Source organism: Rhinichthys klamathensis, unplaced genomic scaffold, assembly GCF_029890125.1.
Source record: "Rhinichthys klamathensis goyatoka isolate OS25496 unplaced genomic scaffold, OSU_Roscu_1.1 h1tg000976l_1, whole genome shotgun sequence".
In the NCBI taxonomy this organism is placed as follows: Eukaryota; Metazoa; Chordata; class Actinopteri; order Cypriniformes; family Leuciscidae; genus Rhinichthys; species Rhinichthys klamathensis.
The window spans coordinates 316263-340333 of record NW_026607288.1 but is presented as its reverse complement, the minus strand read 5'-3'; the positions used below and the strand labels follow the sequence as shown (position 1 = coordinate 340333).

The following is a 24071-nucleotide window of genomic DNA, read 5'->3' as shown; positions in this document are numbered from 1 at the left end:
CATGAATTTACGATGGTACACAATGCACCCAACTGAAACTGGTTTAAGATCTCAACATAGCTTTTGACATGGCCCCAACATTACATAACCAGACAACAACATCTGGAAGTACTTACAATATAACAGGAACTAAAAAATTGGGCATAATAATAATAATAATAATAATAATAATAAAAGTCAATCCATATCCTCAGTGATTCCCACTACATGCCCCCACAAGCTCTAGGTCTGGGAAGAAATGTGCCCACCCAACTAATTGTGCTGACTAATAATTTTAGCAGTGAGCTCCTCGTTAGCTTTCACATGGGCTCTTTCCCATGGCTGAGTCAGGTACTAGTAAAATGAGATCACCTGGTTCCAGGAATCACAGAGGCCCACACACAAAGCCCACAGAGTTCTTGTGTGAGAACTGCCTCTAATAGTCATCAAGTCAAATAGGTTCAATGAGAAGACTCTAATAGTCAATTAGAACATTCCAGAATAGAATGGATAAATGATGTAGAAAGGAAGTTCTCTGTAACCCGAGGCTGCGTGTTAAGAGAGACTGCAGTTACAGAGTCAATCTGTGTGACTGTTTAAACTGCATTAACGCTCAGCCAATAAACCTTATAGCCTACAATGCAAGAAGCACAGCTCACATAGAAGTCAAACCAAACCAAGCAGCATTCTGTTGGTCAATGTGGTGAATCTGTGTGAAAAACTTGAACAAGAAATCCGTGTGGGAAAATGTTTCACGCTTACATAAAATTTGCGATCGCGTAAACTCCTATTAAAATGGCAGGATTTCACCTGCGGAATTTCAGCAAGGAAAGGTAAATATGACCACACCTTTAGCCTCTATGATTTTCGAGTCCTTACAATCTATGGGATTTATATTAGCCGGATTGTTGGGACCAATAATAGCACAAGTAGTGTCTCCACAAACCACATGATTTGAGGTGCCATTCATGCCTGCAGTACAAATTGTGCTAATACTTTGGGGTTAAGAGTTTGTTTAAATCTGTAACCAAATATGAGTAACAGGTCCTGGACCTGCAAATGGAAACACAAGATAAAGTCAGTATACAAGCTTACCATGAATAACTTTTTTTTAAAGAAAAGGCCGACAACTACATGTGTGGCCTAGAATGCAGTTCACAATGCCATCTGAGTACAGTATAAAAGACTTCAAGGCTCAGAATAAACCACCACCAAACTCAGTAAGTAAGGATGTTGGCAGAGGTTAACAAAGTTTCGAAAGACCACTATTTTTAAAGTGAATGCTACTTCTGCTGCTTTAGAACAATTAAAATAAACATTTTAACAGCATCAGTTGTGATTCATGAATCTAATTTTAGGAACACATATCTGAACACCTATTGCTGTGTCCTATTAGGAGTTGTTTTATAACCTTGAACATACAAAAGCCACTATAACCACACTAAGATTAAATAATTCATAACAATGCCAAGAATGCTGGGAAGCGATTTCCTAGAGCATGCTCTATTTCCATACACTTCCTGTGAACCCCACCTCTGTTACCCAATCAAAAAGGAAGGCTGAACGGGACCTCGCGAGTGTGTGTGTGTGTGTGTTCTTGTTCAGCCTTTCATGTGTCATTTTTGTACTGTGGGAGTCTGATTCCTGATTCCGGGTAAAGATAGCAGAGAATTATTCAGGAAGGGTGGGAGAGACCAGGAGGGAAAAGTGGGAAAGTATCTATACACTAATAACTTTCAGAGTAGTTCACTGAAAGTTCACTTATAGTTTAGAAAGACCAAAGTTGGTTTTATTATATAAAAAGTATTACATTTTGGTGCATGGTATTTCAATATATTCAGCTGTAAGCCCAGCATTATGGACTAAATATATGGAGGCTACAGCTAACATCAGTTAAATGCAATGAAATTCTCCAATGGAATCGTTTCTGTCATCAAATTTATTGTACATACATTAGAATAGAGATGCCCTTGAAGCTAGCATAAATGCACTAAAAACCACAAAGCACTAATTTACAATCCCAAATAATGTTTTTTTTTAAAGATGCATATTCAAATTGATAAGAGCAAAAAGAGGTATACTCTAATGTCTGTGTTCTGGAACAGGAGCATAGAAAACACAAGTATAGCAAAAAACATGTAAGGGGGATGGATGGTCTTTAGAGGTAACTGTGTATCAGTCTATTATTTTATTTGATCTGACATTTTCAGATCAGACACATCAAACGCGATTAAAGAACGAAGGAATCAAACATCCCTTATGGACCTCAAAAGCTTAGCTTCAGACCCAGATTAAGCCTCACCGTGGACTGGAGAACTATCACAACAAAGATGCCCTACTTACAGTTCTTTAGCAGCAAGGAATTCAGTCTTTTCAGAATTTACACGGGCTCATTTGTAAAATAAACCTCTTGCTGGTCATAACAAAACATTCGAGAGCCAACTAGATTTCTCTTTCAGCATGACTTGAACTGAACTTGTTTGAAGAATACGCTCACATTCATGAAGAAACATAACTAGTAAATAAAAAGGCAATAATATTGATTACAATAAAGAGAAAAAACTAAGGAATAGTTTTTCCATAAATGAAACTTCTTTCATCATTTACTCACTCTCATGTTGTTCCAAAACTATATGGGTATTTCTTTGGTGCCAATTTTAGCTGTATATGGCAGTCTCATTGATCAATATAATAACGTTGCACTACTTTGATCTTTAGATCTAAATATGTAAAACTGAACACGCGAGAGAGACCCAACATGCGAGAGAGCGAGTGAATCAACGGTTTCAGTTTCAATCAACGGTTTCAGTTTCCGCACTGTGCCGCACTGCCTGCACAAACACCAGGACGCACACTGTTATAGTCTGGTTATAGTCAGGTAAACAACACACAGTGACAGGAGCTTTACGTCACCGTTCGTTCCTCAAGTTTATGAAAACACAAGGCTGGTTCGCGACAGGCTCCATTTCGTCTGCCCGAGAACAGGCTCTGGCTCTAGAACGCAAACCATTCTAGTGGAAAAGGGGTATCAGTGAGTTGAACCCAAGAACCAGACAAGTCTCATTCATGAATGGATAATTCAGATACGCTTCTGAACTGAACAGTTTAAACTTAGAACTATTTTGTTATCGAATCAGAGATCTGACTTGTCACATAAACTATTATGATCCAGTCAAGGAGAGCTGGGCCGATTTAAAATTTCTAGTTTTTTACACAAAGCCATTGTATGGTTTCAGAAGACATGGAATCTAGAGCACAAGTCATACAGACCCACTTGTAAGATGCATTTGAAGCTTGAAATCTTTAGACCCTGCTCAATAGTATTGGATGGAAAAGTATTAAGAAAATGTCTCCTTTTGTGTCCCACAGACCTTTATATGTATATTGTTCAAGTGTATATAAGCATGCTGTATAGAGCATGCCAGCTAAATGTTTGTTAAAAAAAGGTAAAGTAAAGAGTGTAGAGATGGCTAGACCAGATTGAAGGAGAAGCTAAACATCTGGTGGACACTCAAACAGAAACACTCACACTTTGTGAAATAACAGGCTTTGGCCTGAAAGGCATCCACACAGTGTCACTAAAGTATGTGTGTTCAGGGCAAATCAAAACACACTTCAACATCAATTGAAGCACAGAAAAAAATATAAAATCCTGAACAAATTACAGAAATGTAGATATGTCAGTCATGCATGCAGAAAAATATGCTTAAGTGATCGTTTGAGAATACAAAGAGCTATTCAAACACAAAAACAGACTGATTCAAAGGGCCTCCTGTGAATGAAGAGGAAAACTTGGCCATGCATACAAAAATCAGATGTGTTTTCTGTATGTAAATAACCCAATAAAGCTCAAGGTTGGGTCAAAAGCAGACAGTTAAAATCTTGCAGTGTCAGAACCTAGGCTGGTGTTCAATAGGAGGACTGGCTCACCACTCCTGGGAGATCCCATCTCTCATTTAATAGGGCCAGTAAAGAGGAAGAGGAGAGAGCAGGAACTTTATTATGATCATTTTAAAGCTGAGACAGTGGTTGTTTTACCCTTGTATCTCCTTAGTAGATGCAGTGACCAAAAAGGAGGGAAGAAAAGAAAATGCATGCAAACGTATTTTAAATGATGTTGTTATAATGCTGTGGAACATAATAAATTCTGTAACTTATATGCAATTAATCTCTCAGTGCATTAAAGCATTAATTCACCTACAAATGTAAATAGCTGAGCTTTTTCTTTAACTCTGACAGTCCTATTAATAATAAATCTAATCAGGAGGCATTAAAACAAAAATGACAAGACACTCTTCCCAAATATTTTAGATACTCTCAGACCTACGGAAATAAAAGTTTGAAAGCAACTGGGGCGTTTCTCAAACCTTCTCAATTTCCTGAGCCTTGGCAGCAATAGCTTGAGCTCGTCGCTCCTGAAAGTCATCCATGACGGATGAAGCTTCATCCACAGTGGCCTGAACTTCATCTGTGGGCCCTTCCACCAATGGCATTTCCTCCTGCAGTTCACAGAACCAGGCAATTGTTAAAGCTAGAATAATCCAGAAACATGTTCAGCATAAAACATAACAAAAATGCTGGAAAACAACATTCAGGAAAGTAGGAAAGAAATATGCTAGATAGAAAACAGGCAAAGCAGAACATCACTGTGTGACAGAATGGAAAAAAGTTGGCTCTATTTAGATCTACATCTTGAACCTGAAGATACTTTTTGTCTCAGAAAATGCATCGTCTCATACCAATTAACCAAACTTAAACCAATAACAATAATTTGTTCTAATTGGGGAGGAATATAAATTTGAGAAAATAACTCCAAAAGGCATTACAAACAAATATGAGCCCACCACAGCGAAATACATGCACTTCATCTGTTCTTTGTTCTTCAAACAATGAATCCCCAAAACAAGTGTGTTTGTTGAATTTAAGAGACCGGCTATCAGGCCCAGTTTACACTGGACAATTCTTTTCATCTATTGCACAAGGTTATGGCTTATGCCCCATGAACAGAGCTATGGAAGAAGATCAAAGGCTCAAGGACTGAGACGTCCACTAACTAGAAACAACTTTCATCTGCACATGGTTCAGAGGTGAAACTAAGCGTATATGTGTGTGTGTGTGTGTGTGTGTAAATATTATACATTGTAACATCATTTATTATAAACAGCATTTATAATATTATTAAGATTATTTCTGTACATCACACAGAAACAATAAAAACCATTAAGGATATTTGGGTGTTGCTAGCTACTAATAAGACCTACTTAAAATGATTAAAATATTTTTAGAAAGCATTGTCTACAATCTGGGTGGCAGAGATGATAAATTAGAGTTGTAAATCACAGAGATTAAAATTAAATTTAAATCATTTTGTGAAATACATTTTTTTTTTAAATGCATGATTTTTGCATGCATGATGTATCTTTTTTTGCATGATTGTTCTCTGATTCAGTTGACCTAAACACACAAAAAAAACAGGAAATAGAGGAGAGTACATGAGAAATAAAGATAAACAAATTTATTTTAGGCTCTCAGAGCTCCCTAGAGTATGTCCAGAGTGCTCTGAGCCTCCGATAAGATCTTGTGATAAAGGCGAGAGTTGAGCTAATGGATTTCACCCTCTTTTTTTAGCCTTGCTGCGGTCTGGGTGGCCCCATGATATCCACAAGCTCTCCTTCAGCGACCCGCCGTGTATTGTGTCAGAACTGTGCTTACAGTCTGAATAAACACGACAGGGGCCACTTGCCTTTCATGCGCCAAACAGGACCCTTTAAAACCCATCATATGAGGAGAGAGAGAGAGAGAGAGCGAGGAAAGCACAAGCAAACTGCTTTTCAAAATGAAGGAAAAAATCTCCAGTCACTGGTGGAAATTCAAAGAAGATTTGTGGGTTTTTTGCCATCAGCTGAAATGGCTGGCATGTCACACTTATTATTATTTTAGTGGATGAAAGGGAGTGTTCTGGTAAGCACATCTGTTTGGGAGCTGTGTGTGTGCGCAACTCACCTTAGTGACTGATACGGAGCTATGGGGCGAACCGTCTCGTGATGCACTCACGGAGGGGACGGGGGGCCTTTCCTTGTCTGTAGAAGATGAAAGACTGGGATCAGAACGTAAGAAACAAAGCATCTGTTGTAGGACGCAAGCCAACAATGCAGCTATAGTTTGGAATTGGATCAACATCCCCCAGAAAGCCACGGAAAATGGCCTTGCTTGACTCATCTGGTGCTGTAAACGTTTTCGCATGCTGGAACGGATCCTGCTCGCTTTCCGAATATCCAGCTGGCATGCAGAACCAGGTGGTTCCCTCACTGATGATCAGGGCTCTTCCCTGCAGGCAAACCACAGCCAGGTGCCTGCAGTGTCACCCCGTGACCCTCTCCGTGTGAGCTGTGGGCTCAACACCTACGGATTCGTTCGGAAAGAGATGGAGTGCTCGCCAAATTGATTTGGAGCGGAGAGGAGTCTATGACCAGAAGTTATGTTAAGATTTAAACCGATTTAGGATTCAAAACTAAACCTCCTTGCGATGTACATGGCATGCTATCAAACATCTGGCAAAGAAAAGTAAAAAGGGAACTGATAAAAGCTAGAAAAGAAGGGAAGGTTTAGCAATCAGACACTTGAACACACGCCTGTGGACTTTTTACGATCCCCAGCCAAAGGAAGTGAGAGGAAAGCAGACAAACAAAAACGAGGCTCTACGATGGTGTGATTAGCAACGCTTTCTCTTAAGTTACTGTGACTGGAGGCTGACCTTTAACTTATAAAGCAAAGAGAAACAAAATCTCCTTGTGTGTGAGCCATAAGCTTTCTTTATCAGGATTCAAGAGGAGTACTTTTTTTTACTTTTTTCTTTTTCACAGAAATTAATTTATTCAGCAAGGATGCATTAAATTGGTGAAAATGAAAGACGTTTATAATGTTTCAAAAGATTTTTTTTTTTTTTAATGCATTTTTGCTTTTGAACTTTTTGTCAAAAAAAATCCTGAAAATAAAGTGTCTCGTACTTCCCACAAAAATATCAAGCAGCACAACTGTTTTCAACACTGATAATAAAAATAATTTTTTTGAGCATCATTGATTTCTGAGGGATCATGTGACCCTGAAGACAGGATATATGACTGCTGAAAATTCAGCTTTGCCATCACAGGAATTACTTACATTTTCAAATAGAACAATTTTACTGTTTCTTTTCACTAAGAGACGTCTTTCAAAAACCAACCCCAAACCTTTCAACGGTAGTGTACCTTTGCCATACCTCTCGTATGAATTAATTTAGGCAAGTACTGAGTCCTACACTCTTATTGATAGCTTAAAATTAAGCAACATATTTAAAACTTTGTGACTAACAGGTGATTCAAATTCAGGTGGGACTTTTGATGCATAATAAATATGACTGGATCATAGGGATCACCCTTAAGGACACTGTTTAACTCACCCGGTCCTCTGCCTAGCCCAATTGGCTCCTCATATCCTGAAAGAGAGGAAAACATTTTTGTACATCGTTAATTAAATAAATAAAAATAATAAAAAAAACACCACTGTAATTTTTAGTAACCAACAATTCAGGTGTTTTTGATGCATTTCTTTCATCAGTAATAGAGGTTAGATCATAAAGTGTCATGCAAATCCTGCTCCATCTTTTTAGAACAGCGTAATCTAGAGACTCTTTTGGAGTATGTCAACCAAAACATGTGCATTCAATATTGGCTGTTCAAAGCGTCTCTCTGGAGCTTATTACTGAGGATCTCATTATAGTAACAGAGAACAGGGAAACAAACACAGATGGGAGTCTTTATTAGGACAGCTTGAGTGACATCATATGTGATCGGAGGTCTGCAGTGGACACTTGGGTACAGTCATGTCCAAGCATGTCTATTTTCAAACACAACGACTCAAATCAAACCTGTCAGAGAAGCATTTAGGACGTTTATCTTTATATGAGGAATAAAGCAACCAGGCAAAGTCTTTTCACTCTGCAGCTTGGCATATTAAAATTAGTCAAGAAAGCCTTTAAATTAATCAACAGGCCTTCCCACGTCTCAAAAAGTCCATTACAGTTCAAATACTACACTGCAAGCTGTGCACTGACCCTTTGTATCATCTACAGTCTGTGTGTATGGGAGATCCCACAAAAGAGATTTCTACAATGAAATGGCGAAAGACTTGGAATAATGTCTATACATACAATGTGAACACCACTGCCAATAATCGATTTAATATAAATGATTTATGAAGGGTCTTGTGACACTGAAGTCTGGAGAAACAGCTGCTGAAAATTCAGCTTTGCCATCACAGTAAAAAATTACATTTAAAAATAGTAAAATATAGAAATAGTTCTATTAAAATGTAGTAATATTTTATTATTTTAGCTGTATTTTAAACAAATAAATGCAGCGTTGGTGAGCATAAAAGACTTCTTTAAAATAAATCTCACCAACCCTAAACTTGTGTGTATGTAATATAAATAAAAATCAAAGAAACACTAAGAAGTGATTAATCAAGTAATTGACTGAAGAGGTTTCATACTTTTCCCTTGCTGGGGCAAGATAGGGTGCGCTTTGCCCCGCTCTGGTGAGTAGCTGCGGCTGCTTATGCTGGACCCAGACCGACTGTGAGGGGAAGGGGGGACGTCCCGCCGGGCTGGAGAGCGTTCACGTACTGGCGGGAAGGGTGCCTTTCGTCTCAAGTTGTCCCGCTCCTCCCTGTGACAGAGCACAAACACATTCAAGTTTTAAGTATGTGTTTCCTAGTAGAACAATATGGTGCATTTTACATAACATGTCTGAATACAAACCCCCGGTCCAGGTTCATTATGGCCTGCATGAGATTGTCATCTCCTGCATCGGGGGCTATTGCAGGCAGAGACCTGGGCTGAGGGAAAGAACCCTGGACTCGAGCGTTTGGGGGAGGACCAGCGCGATTACTCGGTCTGGAAAGGAAAAAGACGACAAATATTTGCATTCACATTATGGATAAGAAATATTAGCATAAGATATTCTCATTAAATAGTTAAATAGATACTAAACCAAAACAGACCAAAAATGTACCTTAAAATATATATATATATGTTTTATTTTTATTTTTTTAAATCAAAGTATGTGTGGTTTAAGTAGTTGCCTACTGTCCTCTGACAGTTTAAGGAGGAGGTTAAAGTGGGGACAGTCATTTAATCTTGTTGATAAGAACACTGAGTGTACTGAGAAGAACTGGCATGACTCGGATCATGGTCATTTCAGATGTCTAAATAAATACTTTATATTTTGTATTCTGTATGTATTCTGTTTTTGACCTGTACAATGTCATATCTAACACTTATGACTTTCTATTCACTGCAGAACACAAAAGAAGATATTTTAAAGAATGTTTCAATTGTTTTTGTCCATATTATGAAAGTCAATGGGGTCCAAAACAACACTGGAACTCACTTTCATTCTATGTTGAATGACTTCTAAGGGTCACTGAATATTCAGAAAATCAGGGTCAATTATGATTTAGTAATGTCCATAAAGACTTATTTGAAACCTATTAGTTAGGCAGGACACCCCTGGTCCTGATACAGAGGAGATTCTCTTAAACTAGTCTGCACACTGGGCTCTGCCTCATTTAAGACTTTACCTATATGTGTAAGACCATGCCAGAGGCTTCACATCCTGCTTGTAAATTGCAACTCAATATAAACTGCACAAAGAGGAGGGCAAAATGAGGCTTGTAAAAAGTTGCAGCGCTGCCTAACAGAGCAGCACCACAGCTCTGCTGAGTTCACCCGCAACCAAGACATTCATTAACACACATCTGTTCTAGCGGCAGTAAAACCCCCTTCAGTTTACTCTGCTCCCCCTCGACTCGGTTTCCCTGCTAAGGCCCTCCGGTCGCGCAGGCCGATTACGTGCCACTTATATGGCCTGCCGCGCAGGAGAGCGGGACGTAAAAGAATCACAGGCACCTGGTCCGAGTGACCCTGGCCTGAACCCCAGCCAGGTTCCTCTCTCACAAACACACACGACAATGTGTCCGCACACAGTGACCTCGCAAAACTTTAATGACCCTCACATCTGTTTGAAGTGCAGGTGACCCTGTCTGCCCTGGACTAACAGAGCAAATTACCACATGTCTGTCTTTACTGCCAATATGAAGCCAGGATATTACCCCAAGCCAAAAAAAGGTTAACCTCTCACTCCCAATCGCAAGCCATCACAATAGATTATAGCACTGAAAAGGTCCAAACAAGTACTTTAAAGCATGTCTGACATCCAAGATTATACGAATTAGACAGGAAAATGCTTTATATGACCATATAAAGAACATTTATTTAAAACGGAATCTTTAAAAATGTCTGATTTTAATATGAAGAGAGGCTTAGACAAGCATGCTTTACTGACTAAATACAAAAGCGCCACCAAGTGGTAAGACTGGGTTTTGTCCAAATATTCTTTTAAAGTTTTTTTATTTATTAAATAATTAAATATACACAAAATTAAATGTGTGTGAGCCACGAATGTTTAAAATGAATGAAATATTTAATTGCATGTATATTTATTTATAGAATAAATATACATTATATATATATATATATATATATATATATACACACACACGTACAAAATTATATAATTTTTCATTGTCAGCATGCTCAAAGTTTAGCCAGTGTCCTCATTCGTCAAATGTCTATGAAGAAATTTAAACCCTATGCAAGTGTATTCTGTTTCTACTTTTAAGAAAAATACTGCATTCTTGTACATACTCTGACATAAATTTGACCAATTAAGAAACCTTTTAAATGGTGACATCATGGTTTTGCTGACACTCTCTTTTAGAAGGGGTGGACCAACACTAAGTTCATTTGGCTGCCCTCCATCCCTGCTGTGAACAGTTGCGATTAATTACTGGAAAGAGTCAGATTATGACATACGGAAAAACACTGGGATGCTGGGTGACTGTCTGTGGGTATTTCCAAGGGAGCTAAACAAAAAAAACCCACAAAAAAAACAGAGAATGTAGGACAACTCAGAGTTTGATTTATGCTCTGTATTAAGAAACTTCACTTTGAGTGAGAGAAGAAGGGAAGCCAAGAAACAAAGTATAAAAACTAGGCATTAAAGCAGGAGGGTACACAGTTTGTTTCAAAGAGGAACAGGTCTGCCATCTGCTGGGGAAATTAAATTAGTTTTAATGAATATCCCTACCCTTGACCCCGTTTACACTCCGCATTAAGATCCAAAAGTGGTCAGCACTAAATAAGATTGTTAACAGGATTCAAAATGTTTTGTAAGCTCACTCAAACCACATTTGACAGTATTTCCTCAATTTCCAAAGAGTAAAAAGAAATAAAAGATGGCTTAGTTTATTCAGAATACGCCCATTACAGGTATAGATAAAGGCATACCCCAGGGTTCTTCTCTTGGGCCTTTGTTATTTTCCATTTTTATTAATGACTTGCCACTCTGCTGTTCAGGATGTGACATTCATCTTTACGCAGATGATACAATTATATATTGCTCCAAATTGAATATTCCTGACATAAATTATTCCTTACAACATGACTTTGATTCTGTACAGCAGTGGCTGTCATTTAATAGACTCCTGCTGAATAAGTCAAAATCTTACTGTATGCTTTTCCAGAAGAAAGATAGAAATAACCTTAATCTGCATTTTCTGGATTCTTCTCCGTTAGAGTGAATTGAAAAATTTAAATATCTCGGTGTTTGGCTAGAAAATGATCTTTCATTCAAAGCTCATATACACGCGCTTAACAACAAACTTAGCTTTCGTCTTAAAACATTATATCAATCGATAGACTGTTTTAACTTTCAGGTTAGGAGAAGAATAGTCTCCCAGTTGCTGCTACCTATACTGGACTATGCAGATACTATATATGCTAACACTTCTGCCACTTGTCTTCAATCTCTCGATGTGGTATATACAGGGTTCCTGCACACTTTTGAAAGTCAAATTTAAGGCTTTTTAAGACCTTTTTAAGACCTGAAGAAATCAAAATTAATACCGTACATTAGGGCTGTGCAGTATTGACAAAAATATATCTTGATATTTTCAACGTTTTGTTGATAATAATTAGATAATATTTTACTGATTGTGTTATAGGTTTGGTCTGTTTAGGTCTAGGTCTGTTGGGGTCTGTTGTTGACAGCTGACTCACGAAGATATTCATATTTTTCATATTCTATGCAGTGGTCAGTTCACAGCAGTGACAGAAATTAATATTTTAATTAAGGGGCAATATTTGCCACCTTAAATTGATTTTTTCAGGGGCATTTTCACCTATATATGGAAATTTTTTCTAAACTTATTTAGAGTTATGCATCACCTTTAATGTCAAATACTATCATTCAAATTAAATTATACAGTAATTATACAATAATACTTAATTGTATAATAATCATACAGTACCACTGTTACAGTCAAATTAAATCATTCAATCAAAATCCATCTTTGCAGTGCAGAGGTGACAGAAGCGGCATCAGAAGTGGCATTAATTTATTTACACTCCATTTACAACTGCATAAATAAAGCTATGAGATATATATTTTTAAATCAATATTCAATATTTAAATATGAAATGATTTCTAATTTTAACATTTTATTTAAAGGGTACTTTAAATATGAAACCGCAGCGGCAAATCACTAACCTGGCCCTAGCCAGATGAATTTCGCTCCGCCTAGCTTCACTCACATCCATCTGGAACCTCTTCCATTGAGAGTGATTTCCCCAACCAACTTTATGGTTTAGCCAATCAGGACGCATGGAGAAGCGACCGTGAGACTGTTTTGATTCAGACAACAATGGCGGCTCGCATCGAGGAAACAAGCGTTAACATTGATGCTGCTATTTCATCCGTGTTGTCCAATCTACCTAATATTGTTTCATTAAAAGAACATCAGAGAACGGCTCTTAAGGCTTTTGTTGGTGGAAACGATGTTATATAGATCAGTGCCTTCTCCCGACCGGATTCTTCAGCGTCACGGGTTGGCTTCGGTGTGAGTGGTTGAAATAGCACGTCGATAAAGATGACAGAGAAGTGGCTTATCCAATCATATGCAAGGATTTTTGATAAGGCCCAGCCTTCTGAAACGCCATTTCAATGGATCGGTTCCAGATGGATGTGAGTGAAGCTAGGCGGAGCGAAATTCATCTGGCTAGGGCCAGGTTAGCAAATCACTGTCTTAAAGGTTCTCTAAGCGATCCTGGGTGACGTCACTTCTTGTTGACGTTCGAACTATTGTCAAACAAAACGGAGGCTAGCTAGACCCTCCCTCCTCCTCATCCGCACACTAACCCCCCAAACCACACCCCCAAACCCTTCTTGTCGGTCATTGGCTGGAACAGTTTGTTATGTTTTGGGGAGCGGGTCGCTGCAGTTTGTTTTTGGTGCTGTTTGTGAAGCATGGGCTGTCTACAGAGATCGCGTTTCTTTACAGTGTGTTCAGGGGACAGGCAGCCAGCGGATAGTGAGGAGATGTTTGCTGTATGTGACAAAAAATGTTTTGGCCTAAAAAACACATGACATCGCTTAGAGCACCTTTAATAAGTGAGTTGAGGGAGTCATTCATTCAACCGATTCGTTCAAAAGGCTGATTCATTCGGGAAAGAAGCAAGTGATTCGTTCAAAACGCGGATTTCAGTCAAGAAATAATCGCTGTCGGTTGCATTGAGACTCTGCTACGGTTTCATTTTGAAATTATAGTCTGCGAAATAAAGGGAAAACAAACAATATTGACAATATTGTGTCTAAAAAGTAACTCAATGTTAACTTATTGTTAATTTAACTGTTGTATAACATAAATATCACAATTGGAATTGTGCACGGGAAAACGGCACTCTTTCTGATGTGATATTCTAATATAAGAACATAATATGATATAAATATAAGACAAAAACTAATTTGGGGACATAACAGTTACACTGCACACACCACGCAGTGAAAGCACGAGAGACGAATGCGATGTCAGCTCGCAGTGCCTCGTACATTGTTAAAAGAATGATTACAATATCATAAAAAACTATACACTCACCCGCCACTTTATTAGGTACCCCATGCTAGTAACGGGTTGGACCCCCTTTTGCCTTCAGAACTGCCTCAATTCTTCGTGGCATAGATTCAACAAGGTGCTGGAAGCATTCCTCAGGGAGTTTGGTCCATATTGACATGATGGCATCACACAGTTGCCGCAGATTTGTCGGCTGCACATCCATGATGCGAATCTCCCGTTCCACCACATCCCAAAGATGCTCTATTGGGTTGAGATCTGGTGACTGTGGAGGCCATTTTAGTACAGTGAACTCATTGTCATGTTCAAGAAACCAATTTGAAATGATTAGAGCTTTGTGACATGGTGGAAGTAGCCATCAGAGGATGGGTACATGGTGGCCATAAAGGGATGGACATGGTCAGAAACAATGCTCAGGTAGGCCGTGGCATTTAAACGATGCCCAATTGGCACTAAGGGGCCTAAAGTGTGCCAGGAAAACATCCCCCACACCATTACACCACCACCACCAGCCTGCACAGTGGTAACAAGGCATGATGGTTCCATGTTCTCATTCTGTTTACGCCAAATTCTGACTCTAACATCTGAATGTCTCAACAGAAATCGAGACTCATCAGACCAGGCAACATTTTTCCAGTCTTCAACTGTTCAATTTTGGTGAGCTCTTGCAAATTGTAGCCTCTTTTTCCTATTTGTAGTGGAGATGAGTGGTACCCGGTGGAGTCTCCTGCTGTTGTAGCCCATCCGCCTCAAGGTTGTGCGTGTTGTGGCTTCACAAATGCTTTGCTGCATACCTCGGTTGTAACGAGTGGTTATTTCAGTCACTGTTGCCCTTCTATCAGCTCGAACCAGTCTGGCCATTCTCCTCTGACCTCTGGCATCAACAAGGCATTTCCGCCCACAGAACTGCCGCTCACTGGATGTTTTTTCTTTTTCGGACCATTCTCTGTAAACCCTAGAGATGGTTGTGCGTGAAAATCCCAGTAGATTAGCAGTTTCTGAAATACTCAGACCAGCCCTTCTGGCACCAACAATCATGCCACGTTCAAAGTCACTCAAATCACCTTTCTTCCCCATACTGATGCTCGGTTTGAACTGCAGGAGATTGTCTTGACCATGTCTACATGCCTAAATGCACTGAGTTGCCGCCATGTGATTGGCTGCTTAGAAATTAAGTGTTAACGAGCAGTTGGACAGGTGTACCTAATAAAGTGGCCGGTGAGTGTACACATCGCACACCATACGCACATAAAGAATGAACTTACAACTGAACTGACATTTACGACCTTTCTTCTCCTTCTCTCCTCTCGCGTGCAGGAGACAGTTATGCTGCCGCGACTCGCGAGTGACGCGAAATGTCACGTGAACTAGCAAATCCACAAAGATAGAATAATAAATAAATAAAAATACGTACGCTAATTAGATGGTTTTAATTTGGAAAGCTTTTAGATATGTCTAAGTCAAAGTGTCATCTAAAATTTAAGACCTTTCATAAGTAAAAATAAGACTTTATAAGACTTTTTATGGCCTTAAATTTTAAAAATCTAATTTAAGACTTTTTAAGACTTTTTAAGGATCCGCGGGAACCCTGATATAACAGCCTGTGCCGATTCGCCCTTCGCTGCCCCTATAGGACAGATCATTGTGTGATGTATGACCAGCTGTCCTGGCTTGCACCCTCAGCCAGAAGACAATATCATTGGTTTCAGCTTATATTTAAATGCATTTACTTTCAATATCCATATTATTTATCGCAATATTTAGTGCCTTATAGTTCACAATATAATCTTCGTCACAATGAACAGATCTTCTTTACTGTCCCTAGAGTTAAGAGAGAAATTGGGAAATATGCTTTCTGTGTTAAAGCCCCTCGTGATTTGAACAGCCTTCCTGCATCTATCCGCTCGCTTACGTCTTTTCCTCTGTTCCGAACTGCTTTGTTAACACATCTTCAGAATACTTGTCTATGTTTCTAGTATTTCAGATTTAGCATTGATATATGTCATGTTATGTATGTATGAATGTGTATGTAGAAATATACATATCTAGTGATATCAACTTTGTCAGTTATATTTGGGATTATTGTGTTTTATGCAATATGTTACACCAGTTGTTCTCTTACATCTCACACTTAATACCACTCTTAAAAAGCTTGACTTTCAGAGCACCATCATGCTGAGTCTAAGATTAAAAAAGGTTTTACTGTTTAGTGGTATATATACCACAGTTCGGGAACCACTGTGATTTACTTTAACTCTATCTGTGAAGAGTGGGGATAGTGAGAGCTTGTGTGTGTGTGTGTGTGTGTGTGTGTGTGGTGTGAGGGGGTGCATGGTGTGAATGAGTGTGAGTGCGTGTGTTGAGGTTTTTCTTGTATCTTGTATTTTGTATCTACTCTGTTGTTTTGCTTTTCTATATTGTTTGGACATGATCCTGAGGACCCCCATGAAAACGAGATGTTTCATCTCATGGGGCTGATCCTCTAATAAATGTTCATAAATAAATAAATAAATAAATAAATATATATAATACATATTTTCCTTAGTGGCAAGCTGTACTCGTGAAATACCTAAAGTCCATTTGGCGACCACCATGAGGTTCCTCTCTTGGCCCTCTGTAGTACTGGAAGTCTTCCTGCTGAAAAGTAAAACACAATGATATGATGAAAATGCAAGACACAATTGTAAAGTGTTGAGTGTTTTCCATATCTGATCTTTTAATTTTACAAATCTTTTGACACTGACAAAAATTACAAAGAGTAATCTCAGGACATTCAAAGAGCAATGATATTAATTTTACCAATATTAATATTCCTATAATACAAACAACACAAAAGACACTAACACTAACTTAAAAAGTAAAAAAATAAAATAAATTAATCCATACCTGATCTTTGATGTTTACCCTTCGACCAGGTGGCCCACCTCTGTGGTCATTTGAAAATGAGTGATGGCTGTCTCCATGGTAACCTCTCTGATCATCTCCATGGTAGTTGCGAGGAGCACCGTTTGGGTAAAACCGAGAGCCATCGTATTCAAAACCACCACGGCCATAGTCCTCCTCCGGCCGCCCAAAGTGAGATCTCCTATCTCCTTGAGCTCCTCTTGGAAATGGACCCTGGAACATCAAAAGAGCTCAAGCAAGGCTGTTTCTTTCACAGCATAATCCAAATGTCTGATCATGGCCAAAACAATTATGACAAATAAGTATTTACCCCTCTGTCTGGAGGAAACCGGTTCTCGTAAATATCTCTAATATTTCGATCTCTCCTAAAAGTCACTGAGGTACAAAAAAAAAAAAAGACACAGATGACATATTAACATTATTTAAACCACTGTAACAATGTGGAACTTACACATGAGTTATCTAAAATTGTTTTTACATCAAAGTTCAATTATTTTAAACTGTATTAAATTAAAACAAAAGAATAAGAAGAACTTTAGACAATCAGAACACCAATAAATAACTTTAAAGCCTGCATAATATTGACAAAAATATTTTATATTTATTAATATAATCATATTAAATAATACTTTTATTATATTTTAATCATACTTAAAAAAAAACATATTCCTCTAAATAACTTACTTTTAGTTTCTGAATGGAAAATCGATGTCTTCAGTTGTATGACAGTTATCTAATAACAAATGAGACAGAAATATTAATGTACCAATACCTATGGCAGATAATTATTTATAGCCCATAATAACCATTTTTCTGGTCTGGTCCTTTTTCTGGTCTGTTCCATGCTGGTGGAATGACCTGCCCAACTCAACCAAAGCTGCTGAGTCCATGGCCATTTTCAATAAACGGCTGAAGATGCATCTTTTTCGGCAACACTTGATCCATTAATACTAACACTTTATCTTCTATTCTATATCTATTACCTTTATAAAAAAAATTAAATTAAATAAAATTACATGTAAGTTACTGTGTTAGATTAAACTGGGAAGGGTCATAGCACTTGCATATTGTTGTCTTATTGTTAGTTTAACTGCTTCTATTGATCTCATTTGTAAGTCGCTGTGGATAAAAGCGTCTGCTAAATGAATAAATGTAAATGCAACCATTAAATATCACTGATAAATATATAGAGCTTTGCCTAACAGAACATAGAAACAAAAACATGCCAAAAAACTAAATAAAATAGCATTCACACTGACTTATTCACGTAACATGCAGGCTTTGTCCTGTAGAAAATTGTCTCGGTTACAAACATAACCTCGGTTCCCTGAGATGAAGTCTGAAGCCCCCCGAGTAAGGCTAGCTTACGCTATGGGAGAATATTGAAGCAAAAATTTTTAAAACGCAGTGCAGCTGCACCGCAGACACAGATGATCGACTAGCGCGGTCATTGGCTGTGCTGCGGCAACTGCACAATCCTACGGCGAACCAATCAGGCTGCTTGGCGCCCTGGCGCGTCAGAGCCCTCCAGAATGGGCGTGGCTTATGTCTTTAAAAGCCCCCATTCAGCCTAGGGATTCAGGTTTAATCGACTGAAGCAATTCCCTGATCAAAGCACAGTAGCCCGGCGGGTTACGCAATACTCGTTCCCTCATCTCAGGGAACCGAGGTTACATTAATAACAGAGACGTTCCCTTTCGAGAGATCTCTCGTATTGCGTAAGGCTAGCTTACGCTATGGGAACCCCCATCAAAACACCGTACATTAGAGATGCGCGGTTGGCGGTTATAGCCGCGGACTCCGCGGATAAACCGCGGATCGGGCGGATGACGTGACGAAAAAATTGTTTTTAATTAAATTCGGGCGGGTGGCGGGCGGTTTCTAGTCTCGCGGCTGTCATCAGCAGCGCCTTGTATCAGCGGATGGCAGGCGGGTGCGGTTTTGAAAATTGGTCAAAAACGTTGGTGCGGATGGATGGCGGACGGATGATGAGTTTTGTGATGCGGTTGCGGATGAAATAATAGCCCATCCGCGCATCTCTACCGTGCATGTATCGGGCTCTATGGCTTAGGGGGTTTGTGCTTACACTTTTATATTGAAAGAACCCTCGCTTGCAAAGTGGGAACTCCAAGTTATAAAACCTCATAAATCTGGACGGCGCGGCCCAGCCAGCCGCCGCACAGATATATTCAATAGGTATTCCATTTGACCAAGCCCATGACGAGGCCATACCTCTCATGGAATGAGCTCTTTAAGGAAGCGCACGACGAGGTCGTTTCTTCCTAGTGATTGTCTGGCCACAAAAGGGTGACTGCTGTTATGGCCGCCACATACACTCTGAGCGTGGAGGGGGTGCGACCCGCGTCCAATAACTCTTGCAAGAAGGCAAGTACACTTGATACTTCGCACGAGTAGGGGTACAAGCTCCATGCTGCGCACCAGCCAGAGAATACCACCCATTTCTGAGCGTAGAGGCGCCTAGTCGAAGGCGCTCTCGCTTCAGTGATGGTTTTTAGCACCCGGGTACCCATACATGAAGGGCCCATAAGTCGGGACAGGGATGACAGATTTTCCCGTTCTCCAGCATGAGGAGATCTCTCTTCAGCGGTATGGTCCATGAGGCTGTTTCCAGCAGCTGTGCCAACTCGGAGAACCATAACTGGGTATTCCGGAGAGGGGCTATTAGTAGCACTGCACACTTGCTCTTCCTGATCCGTTCGATGACCTGTGGTAGCATCGTGACCGGAGGGAATGCATACAGCGGGCGGCTCGGCCAGCCGTTGTGAAAAATGTTCGGCAACGAGCTTTGTCTACTCAGGCAAAGAGGTCGACTTCTGCCTCGCAGAAGATGCTCCAGGTTATGCTGAGCCCATAGAATGAGACTCTTGGCCATGGCGTGCAGTAGGGATGTGACGTGAGGATATTTTCCCACCGGTTAATCGACGTGTGACAACACCGGTAATACCGGTATCACCGGCAGGGCAATTTAAATAGCTAATTTAAAGGCAAACGTAAAATGCGCGTTTGCACGGGCAGAACAGCACCAGTCACGTAACTGAAAACTATGAAAGCCGTGTGACTGGCCAACCAGTAAAAAAAAAAAAAAAAAAAAATACATTAAAGAAATGATTCCCTCTGATTTTCTGTTACATTAATTAAAGTTTGACTACTCGCAGCAGTTTCGCATGCGCTTTGAGCTCGTGTGAATTGCACGTAAAAAATGAAGTTAACGAACAACCTCGATCCATCAGGAGGTCGCTGAATTTTACTGCGCTTCATGAAGAGTTTTTCTTTTGCGTGAAGAAGCCGTTCGCCGGAGATGTGTTAGCGGAGTGCATTCATGATTATTAGGCTACCAGTATAACAATCCTCCTGGCGCCGGGTCTGAGTGAGTAATTTACTCTCTTATCGTTCTTTGATTAACATAATAACACTTTAAGACCAGCCGCTGCTGACAGAGACGCGATCTGACACTCGTCCCATTTTCTCACAAATCTCTACGTTCATTTAAGACTTTATTTAAATCATTTAACAAATCGACAAAATCCGACATTTTGGCATAATTTGTGTGTGTTACGGTTTGTTCAAGCCCAAAAGAGAACTCGATACTGACGCGCGTCTTTTCTATATGTGTGTGTGTGTGTGTGTGTGTGTGTGTGTGTGTGTGTGTGTGTGTGTGTGTGTGTGTAGGCAGGACTTACACAGCGTGGTCTCTTTAGTCTTAAAAGCATTCACATTAATACGAGCGTGATCATACAACGCTAGTCAACGGGTAACAGAAAAAAACGGATTCTGCGTAATGGCATTAAATATATATATATATATATATATTTTTTTTTTGGTGCCGCGGTGGGCAAGTGATGAAACCGGTGTTGCGACTGAACACCATGTAACACCGGTAACACCGACTACTGTAGCAAGCCTAGCGTGCAGGTTGTTTGACCTGAGACCGCCCTGGCAATTTATGCAGGACACCACTGCCATGTTGTCTGTCCGGACCAGGAGGTGGTGGCCTTTGAGATACGGGAGAAAAGCTTTCAGTGATAGAGCAACCGCTCTCATCTAGACAGATTATATGTAGCTGCCTCTCCGGGCTTGACCATAGGCCAGAGATGGGCCTGCCCTTTTAAAGGGCCCCTCAACCTAGGTTGGAGGCGTCTGTCGAGATCACTTTTCTCTTTGAAACCGCACCCATACTAACTCCCGACTGATAGTGGCCGCGCATGAGCCGGTACACGGGTTTTTAGCCAGCGCTGGAGAAGACGCATGTGCAGTAGTACAAACTGGAGTACTGATGATGATGATGAGGCCATAAGACCCAACATCCTCTGAAATCTCTTGAGAGGCGCGCAAGTGCCTGCTCTGAAAGATGCCACTAGGCGTTGAATGGTGAGTGTGTGCTCCCAGAGGAGCTGATTTTACCTGTTGAGGAGGTGGCGCCTTCTTGTGGTGGCTCGAAGCAGAGCTGGAACGTTTCGGAAGAAAGTGACGCATAGCCTGCGACGCTTTCTGAGCCTCATTGTAGCGTTCCGCGAACCCTTTGACTGCTGGGCCGAACAGACCAGTGGTGGAGATAGGGGAGTCTAGAAAAGCGGTCCTGTCTGCATCCTTCATGTCAGTCAAATTCAGCCAAAGGTGTCGTTCAAGCACCGTCAAGTTCGCCATGCTTCGTCCGATCGCCTGGGCAGTTGACTTTGTGGCTTGCAGGGCCAGGTCTGTGGCGCTGCGCAGGTCCTTGAAAGCTTCCGGTTCAGGTCCAGACTCGTCCATTGAGCGAAGAAGTTTGGCCTGAAAAACCTGGAGGACAGCCATGGTGTGAAGCGCCGAAGCAGCTTGGCCAGCGGCGGCATATGCACGGCCAGCGAGAGATGAAGTGACGCGGCAAGGCTTAGACGGATGTGACGCTTTGGTCTTCCGTCCTGTAGCAGTGGATGGGCAGAGGTGTGCGGCCACCGCTTCCTCGAGGGGAGGAATCGCCTTGTAGCCTTTCTCCAGAGCGCCGTCTACAGTCGAGAGCGTCGAGGAGAAGGAAGGCTTTAAGCGAGCTGAGCGTGGCGCTTTCCATGACTTAGTCAGCTCGTTGTGCACTTCAGGGAAGAAGGGGGCGGGTCTCTGCTGAGGGGCCTGCCGGCGCCCCTGCAGGAACCACTCGTCTATCTTGCTGCACATGGGCTCCTCGGGGGGAGACCACTCAAGCCCGAGGTCTTCAACGGCCCTGGTTAGCACGCGGAGAAGCTCTGCATCAATGCTCGTTCTCGTGCTGGCTTGTGTTGATGGTGCGAGGCCGGAAACGGAGCACGCCCACTTGTCGCACTCGGATGCAGTGATGGAAAGCCTGTCATCCTTTTCGGCGTCCTTGTCCGATGCTCCAAAAGGGACGAGACCTGCCGCTCGCAGAGAGGGGCGCTGGTCCGCCTGTGTGAACAGGACTGGCGAGTGACTTTCTCTCAGAGAGAGCGAGGCACGCGGGGACTGGGCCGGCGTGCGCTCGCTCGTATCCGTCCGCTCTGGAATCCTTTGTAAGCGGCGCTTCTTTTTGCGCGGCTCGAGCAAAGGAAAAGAGAGAGCGGGAAGCGCGGGGTCGTCATCGCCGAAAACAGCCAGTCGAGCCCGCAGGGTGGGGAGATCCATCTCGTCACACTCAGGGCAGCCGCCCTTAGCGAGTGCAGCTTCCGCGTGGTCACGGCCCAGACAGGAAGCGCAGAGGATGTGACGATCTCCGCCGAAGAGAGGGCCCCTGCACGAGGTGCAGGTAGTTCGAGGCATTTGCAACAACGCCTCAGAAATTGCTCATTGAGAAAAAGTGTGACGCAACGGCGAACACACTAATGTGTTAAAAGGATATAGCGCGCCGGCTGGCACAGCAGAACAGCGGGCTGAAGGCGACGTCCCGTTGAAGACCAGGAAAGCCAACGTCCTCAGAAACTGCAAGGCAGGTGGCTTGTTCCGCAGAAGGCTTTTCGACGACAGCGGCGAGAAGGCTTCTATGCAGAGATCAGCGAAGTGGTGAGTTCGCTGAAGGAGATATAATCTGAATCCCTAGGCTGAATGGGGGCTTATAAAGACAAAAGCCACGCCCATTCTGGCGGGCTCTAACGCAGCAGGGCGCCAAGCAGCCTGATTGGTTCGCGCGTCTGAGCCGCCTAACCATAGGTTCGTGCAGCTGCCAGCACAGCCAATGTCTGCTGTGCAGCTGCACTGCGTTTTAAAAATGTGGCTTCAATATTATCGAGAAAAGGAGTTTTACCATAGCGTAGGTAGCCCTAGTTACGCAATACGAGAGACCACTCGAAAGGGAAACTAATTTTTAGTACTTCTAATACGAGATGACCTGTTTAAAATATTAATGGCTAGATGGCGTTGTTGTAACGCACAACCCCTTTTTTTCATGAATGTATTTTACCATGCAGCAGGGCCCCGAGTTCATTATTGTTTTTGCAAAACAGTTGCTATTCGATTTTGAACAAATTGTTACTGGTTAAATGTAAGCAAATTCAGTCTCATTATTCCGCTTAAATATACAGTTCCTGACTTAAGAGAACGTTGCTATGCAACAAAAAATAACGATATGATGTAGATGCGCATTGACAAACTAACTTAATCGGTCTGAAATGCTGTATTGACCACAGTAACTAGACCTAAAACTAACCGTTTTATTATTTAATTGAAACAATAGCGTATAATATTTTATTATATTATCATCTGCTTTCAACATTGTGCTTATTAGATCGATAAGTAAAAACGATCAGTGTAATCGAAACCTATGTTTGTGTCACAGAAAGCACGCGCTGATCCGAACCTTTCTTTACAGCTCAGCTGTTGACCTGTTTGTTTGTGTTACAATTCACAGTCACGATGAATCGATTCCAATTTATATTAATTTGTGTTTTACCCATATGCACGTATCTCCAGCAAACAAACTCTTATTTAATAAACTCATTTAAATCAGACTCTGCAATACCGTTTTTCACCAGTACATAATGAGTGAGAACACATGCATAACCACAAAACAAGCGTTTACATACCGTTCACGTGCTTTGCTTGACATATCTTCTGTCAATTTACCATTTTTAAAAAATCTTTCGTAGGCAAAAACGTGGCGAAACACTCAGCGCATTGACAAACAAAACTCCACAGCCACAATCAAAAACACGTTTCCGGGTCCAGGCCAAATATTTTTT

General features: G+C 41.1%; 1 protein-coding gene across 4 annotated transcripts in view; it reads right to left on the bottom strand.

The window, feature by feature from the left end:
* The window catches only part of pphln1 (periphilin 1), a 26142-nt gene extending 2071 nt beyond the window's left edge, over positions 1–24071 (bottom strand). The window contains exons 1-10 of one of the 4 annotated variants that reach the window (XM_056244449.1): positions 23916–24071; positions 17575–17623; positions 17201–17265; positions 16873–17103; positions 16556–16623; positions 8777–8911; positions 8509–8684; positions 7418–7453; positions 5983–6059; positions 4347–4478 (exon numbers count right to left, since the gene is read on the bottom strand). In XM_056244449.1, the coding sequence (XP_056100424.1) occupies positions 4347–4478; positions 5983–6059; positions 7418–7453; positions 8509–8684; positions 8777–8911; positions 16556–16623; positions 16873–17103; positions 17201–17265; position 17575 (921 nt within the window). In that variant the 5' untranslated portion in view covers positions 17576–17623; positions 23916–24071. The remainder of the gene's footprint in view (positions 1–4346; positions 4479–5982; positions 6060–7417; positions 7454–8508; positions 8685–8776; positions 8912–16555; positions 16624–16872; positions 17104–17200; positions 17266–17574; positions 17624–23915) is intronic. The other 3 variants (XM_056244450.1, XM_056244451.1, XM_056244452.1) reach the window with 3 other exon arrangements.